The sequence below is a fragment of the Poecilia mexicana genome, unplaced genomic scaffold (assembly GCF_051168715.1).
Source record: "Poecilia mexicana isolate PSO_F unplaced genomic scaffold, ASM5116871v1 scaffold_11, whole genome shotgun sequence".
Classification (NCBI taxonomy): domain Eukaryota; kingdom Metazoa; phylum Chordata; class Actinopteri; order Cyprinodontiformes; family Poeciliidae; genus Poecilia; species Poecilia mexicana.
This window is the reverse complement of record NW_028263380.1, coordinates 27,266,185-27,272,184: the sequence shown is the minus strand read 5'-3', so window position 1 is coordinate 27,272,184 and position 6,000 is coordinate 27,266,185. Positions and strand designations below refer to the sequence as shown.

At 44.8% G+C, this 6,000-nt stretch overlaps 1 protein-coding gene across 1 annotated transcript in view; it reads right to left on the bottom strand.

The window, feature by feature from the left end:
- crybg2 (crystallin beta-gamma domain containing 2) overlaps window positions 1-3,856 on the bottom strand; it is a 30,531-nt gene extending 26,675 nt beyond the window's left edge. Inside the window, exon 1 of the mRNA XM_014995931.2 lies at window positions 3,669-3,856. Within this exon, the coding sequence (XP_014851417.2) occupies window positions 3,669-3,838 (170 nt within the window). The 5' untranslated portion in view covers window positions 3,839-3,856. The remainder of the gene's footprint in view (window positions 1-3,668) is intronic.
- Between the last annotated feature and the right edge of the window lie 2,144 nt (window positions 3,857-6,000).

Genomic DNA, 6,000 nt, shown 5'->3' with positions numbered 1-6,000 from the left:
GTCCCCACACGTCCTCAGACATCCTCACATGTCCTCACACGTCCCCACACGTCCTCAGACGTCCTCACATGTCCTCACACGTCCTCAGACGTCATCACATGTCCTCACACGTCCCCAGACGTCCCCACATGTCCTCACACGTCCCCAGACGTCCCCAGACGTCCTCACACGTCCCCACATGTCCTCACACGTCCTCACACGTCCCCAGACGTCCCCACATGTCCTCACACGTCCCCAGACGTCCCCACATGTCCTCACACGTCCCCAGACGTCCCCACATGTCCTCACACGTCCCCAGACGTCCCCACATGTCCTCACACGTCCCCAGACGTCCCCAGACGTCCTCACACGTCCCCAGACGTCCCCACATGTCCTCACACGTCCTCACACGTCCCCAGACGTCCCCACATGTCCTCACACGTCCCCAGACGTCCCCACATGTCCTCACACGTCCCCAGACGTCCCCACATGTCCTCACACGTCCCCACATGTCCTCACACGTCCTCAGACGTCCCCACACGTCCCCACGTCCTCCGATAGCAGGACGAGTCGCAGATCCGTCGCCGCTGCTGAGTGTTTACATGCCAACAAGCAGGAAGCCTGCAGACTTTCCATGTTTGAACTTTCAGCAGCTGACTGTCGCAGAAAGAATGTGAGCGAGTGAAGGCCGTCCAACAGGAAGTGGCTGTGGAGAGAAAGTGTTTTCTCTGCAGGAGCGGTGAAATGTGACGATGCGTTGGAGCAGAAACCAAACATCAGGGAGCCGTCGGATGACCTGAACATTCACCAAACGTCTCAGCATCGTTTTCTCTTCTTGTCTTGAAATATTTTCTGCTTCGTTTCATTCGGAGGCGCTGTGGTTTCCTTCCAGGATTAAAGTTTAATCACATCTGGCTGAAACAAAGCATGACACATTCAACACCGTGCTGCATCACAGCCGGATCGGATCACGGTAAACGGACGCTGAATGTAGCAGACAGTGAGACGGTCTGCCAGGCGTCGTTTCGTAAAGTTCAGATTCTTTACGTTGACTCTCTTCCAAACACGGCGCCATAAAAATCTGCTCTAAGGATTCATATTTGGGCTTTTTGTTTTTATTACATTGAATATAATTTCAGATTTTTGTCATTCTGTCTTTGTTGAATTAAAACACGAACTTTTAATGTTAAAGGTAAATATTCTGAGCAACAGACGATAAATGATTAGGAACCGAATAGAAACAGAAGGTCTGACAGCAGCAACAGACATAAAAGTTCACATTAAAACTAAATATAAAGAAATAATAATAACATAGCGTACAAGACAAAGGGAAAAAACTGCAGCTTTAATAGAATCAGTAATACTGGATGCAACGATATTAAAATTTGGACTGATATCGATACATAAATGAAACTCGTTGTTTCTCAGTTATTTTGTCTCTTCAGGAATACCCGACATGTTTCGACGCTTCGTCTTCATCGGAGGAACGACGACAAAGACGTCGTAATTATTAAATGTTTATTTCAGGAGATTTTAAAGTCAGTTTTGTGTCGACTTGTTTGTTTCTCTGTAACCACAGAGATGAACATTGAATACCTTTGTAAACCAGGATCTACCTGGTTAAAGGATCCGACACATGAAAGCTGCCAGAACCAGAACCAACTGGACCAGAACAACAGGACAGAAAAACTCCAGGAGACTCAACCTGCAGCCATGCAGCGGCTCTGATCTGATAACGGTGTTTGCGTCTCATCTCAGGTGCTGAAGGTCATAAAGTTAATGACCAACTGTTGTTCAGATTCCCAGCTTCAGCTTTAACTCATTAGATTCACAAGCTGGAAGCATTTTGGATCCAGTTGGTTCGTTTTGGATCCAGTTGGTTCGTTTTGGATCCAGCTGGTTCGTTTTGGATCCAGCTGGTTCGTTTTGGATCCAGCTGGTTCGTTTTGGATCCAGCTGGTTCGTTTTGGATCCAGCTGGTTCGTTTTGGATCCAGCTGGTTCTGAAAACATTAAATAAGTGAAGAGATTTGCTTCAGAGATCCGTTTGGTTTTGGACCCGATTCAATCAGAGAAATCTTCCCTGGTTTCATTAAAACCATAAATGTTCCTCAGGTTGATGTCTGACTGCCGGCCTTCATCGCCGCTGGGTGAGGATGATGAGGAGCTCTTTCTAAGGTCCGTTTGCGCGACACATTCAGAGGAAAGTGACTCACAGATGACAGCAGAAGACAGAAACTGTGACGAAGCGATCCGGAGACAAAGACTCTCTTGTCTGCTGGTTAGCAGCTGGTTGTGAAAGCAGCAGGCATGCAGAGAGGCAGGTTCCTCCGTCAGGGCGGGGAACGGTCCGCACAGGAACGGCCCGCAGCATCACCCCGCCTGCATCCAGTCCGGCAGGTAAGGCCCAGGGCCAGGATTACAGCCGGGATTACAGCTAATCCTGCAGCTTAACCTCCAAGATCTGACTGTCAACAGATGAAATCTCTGCAGATCCAAAATTCATCAGAGAAAATTTCATAAACAAAATATAGATGCAGATCAGCTGAATCATAGAACCTCAACCTTTGTCTAGTTTTAGTGCAAATATCTTCTTAGACTTGAAACAAAACCAACTTACAAAGAACTTTTTAGTAAAATAGAGAAACTGATCTACAGCCAATTATTGAATATTGATCAAAGCACCAGATCTGCTGTAGATTTTTGGGAAAAATATTTTGTTTTCCATGTTTATTTATTGTATCTTTTATCATGATAAGACTTTATTTATTGTTGTAATAAATTCCATATTAAAAAAAACAAACTTTCCACATAGTGATGATCTAGTTTCAGTATTTTCTCCAGTGTTACATATTTCATGTTTATTGATGATTTGATGTTGGAAGTCGACAGAATGTAATGTTTGTTTCTGTAATTTGTTTTTATGACTTTTTATTTTTGTTTTAATGATATAAATCACTTTGAACTGCTTTGCTGCTGAATTGTGCTCAGAAAATAAACTTTATATCAATAAAGGTGAAATCATCACTTTAGAGATGCGAATAATAATTATTTATGCGACAGATTTCCTAAAGAAACATTTTACAAATGGTTGTTTTTGTCAGCCATAACAAATCTGAAAAAGTAATAAATAGTTAGAATTGTTACAACAATCATTTGATCACAATATTTTATTGTGATAAAATTTCCCTTCCCTGTTTTAACTTATTTTTTAGGAAGACATTTTTTGCACTAATTTTTCTCTGTAAGTTGGATACAGCTGAGCAAAGGTCAAAGGTCATCTCCACTGACCGTTTCAGAACCGTTTGGAGTCCAAACTGCTCAGAACCTTTGGCCCCACACCCAGTCTGGACCTGGTACCATCTTAGAACCTTCCAGACCTCCAGAACCAGCTGAGGCAACCCGGCCGGTTCTGGAGCAGAACCAGGTCCATCCGCTCAGACTCTAAAAACGATCCGGATCTCTGTGCTGATTGGTTCTGGTTCTGCTGGACAAGCAGCCTCCAGCCTTACTGAGGTCCAAATCTGACCCAAACAGAGCCAGAACCGGAAGTAGCATCACTGCCATCCTGTCCCTAACCCTAACCACTTCCGGTCAAACTTAACGTGGCTAACAGGAGCAGCTGCTGCGCGCCGTGACGTCATCAGCTTGTTTACAGGCGCTGGACCCGTCCGAGCCAGCAGAACCTACCGGACCTCCTGCTGCCTCTCTGCCTCCATCTTCGTTTTCATCTTCAGCTTCGGGAACTTGAACTTCTTCCTGTCCTGCTGTTTCTGCGCAGAGTCGTCCGGACCCGGTTCGGTTCTGGAGAACAGAGTTCTCAGAGACTTCCTGGAGGACTTCTTCTTCTTCTCCTCCATGTCCGCTGCTTCAGGCTGCTGCTGCAGATGACAGCTGCTGCTGCTGCTGCGGCTCTTTGAGCAGAACCGCAGCTCAGGTGCGGGCCACGCCCCCCACCCGGAACCCCCCCTCCCCCCTTCCTCCCTCACACACACACACACACACACACACCTGGCAGAGACAGCTGCAGTTGAAAAACCCGGATCTAGACCCGGGATCAGGATCTTCTGGTTCTGCAGCACCAACAGATTCTTCTCCATTTATTATCATATTCATTCATTTGAAAGGTTGCATAAACCCACCAATTAGAGCCGCCGCAGACATGACGTCACCCTTGCTCTCCAGCTGCTGGTTTATCATGAAGATAAATATTAAAATAATTTTATCTTCTGTAAATGATAAACGAGTCTAACAGAAAAATGTTTCAGTTTCTGCTAACTGAATATGGGTCAGTATGGCAGGCCGATTTAACATAGAATCAACTTCACCACACTCCTATATCTGAATCTGGTTTATGACTGTAAGTTAATTAATGTATTTCTAATTACATTTTAATTTATATAAATGACGTCAGATTTACGATTAGGTTTAATTCAAGACATCTACACTAGCTTTTTCCGACTAATCATAATTCTGATGAAATAACCTAAATATATTTTTAGATATAAGATCTAATTTGTGTAAAGTAACGTAAAGCAAATAACGATTCATACACTGCTCAAAAAAATAAAGGGAACACTCAAATAACATCCTAGATCTGAATGAATGAAATATTCTCATTCAATACTTTGTTCTGTACAAAGTTGAATGTGCTGACAACAGAATCACACAAAAATCATCAATGGAAATCAAATTTATTAACCAATGGAGGCCTGGATTTGGAGCCACACACACAATTAAAGTGAAATGTTCCCTTTATTTTTTTGAGCAGTATATATATATATATATATATATATATATATATATATATATATATATATATATATAAAAAATTCCCTTCTCACCCTCCGTGGGTGGTCTCTCTTTCATCCTCTGAGCTCGGGTCCTCTACCAGAGGCCTGGGAGCTTCAGGTTCTCCTCCAGTATCTTGGCTGTGCCTAGAACTGCACATTTCTGGACTGAGATGTCTGATGTTGTTCCTGGGATCTGTTTGAGCCACTGCTCCAGTTTGGGGGTGACTGCCCCGAGGGCCCCGATGACCACAGGCACCACTGTGGTCTTCACCTTCCAGGCCTTCTCCAGTTCCTCTCTGAGGCCCTGGTATTTCTCCAGTTTCTCCTTTTTCCTGATGTTGTGGTCACTTGGTATTGCTACATCCACCACAACGGCTTTCCTCTGTTCTTTATCCACCACCACAATGTCCGGTTGGTTCTCCATTACCATCTTGTCTGTCTGGATCTGGAAGTCCCACAGGATCTTAGCTCGGTCATTCTCCACCACCTTTGGGGGTGTCCCCCATTTTGACCTCGGGGCTTCCAGTCCATATTCTGCACAGATGTTCCTGTACACTATGCCCGCCACTTGGTTATGTCGTTCCATGTACGCTTTCCCTGCCAGCATCTTGCACCCTGCTGTTATGTGCTGGACTGTCTCAGAGGCCTCCTTGCACAACCTACACCTTGGGTCTTGTCTGGTGTGGTAGATCTGAGCCTCTATTGCTCTGGTGTTTAGTGCCTGTTCCTGGGCGGCCAGGATGAGGGCCTCTGTGCTGTCCTTGAGTCCAGCTTTCTCCAGCCATTGGTAGGATTTCCTGATATCAGCCACTTCAGTTATTTGTCGGTGGTACATCCCATGTAGGGGCTTTTCCTCCCATGATGGTTCCTCCAGCACCTCGTCCTCTGCTCCCCATTGTCTGAGACATTCGCTGAGCACATCGTCCATTGAGGCTTTGTCCTTGATGTATTTATGGATCTTGGATGTTTCATCCTGGACAGTGGCTCTCACACTCACTAGTCCTCTGCCTCCTTCCTTACGGCTATATATACATATATATATACACACTAAATCCCTTCCTGTTTCACTGGTTTCTTTCCAGCTGGTTCCAGTCACTTTAAGCAGAAATTATTTATTCTGATTTTATCTCCTTAAGTCACTCCTACATTTAAAACTCTGATTTATCAGGCTCCCCACCGGAAACATCTTCTTGTCTCTAATTAATTAATCAATTCCTACAGCTGTTATT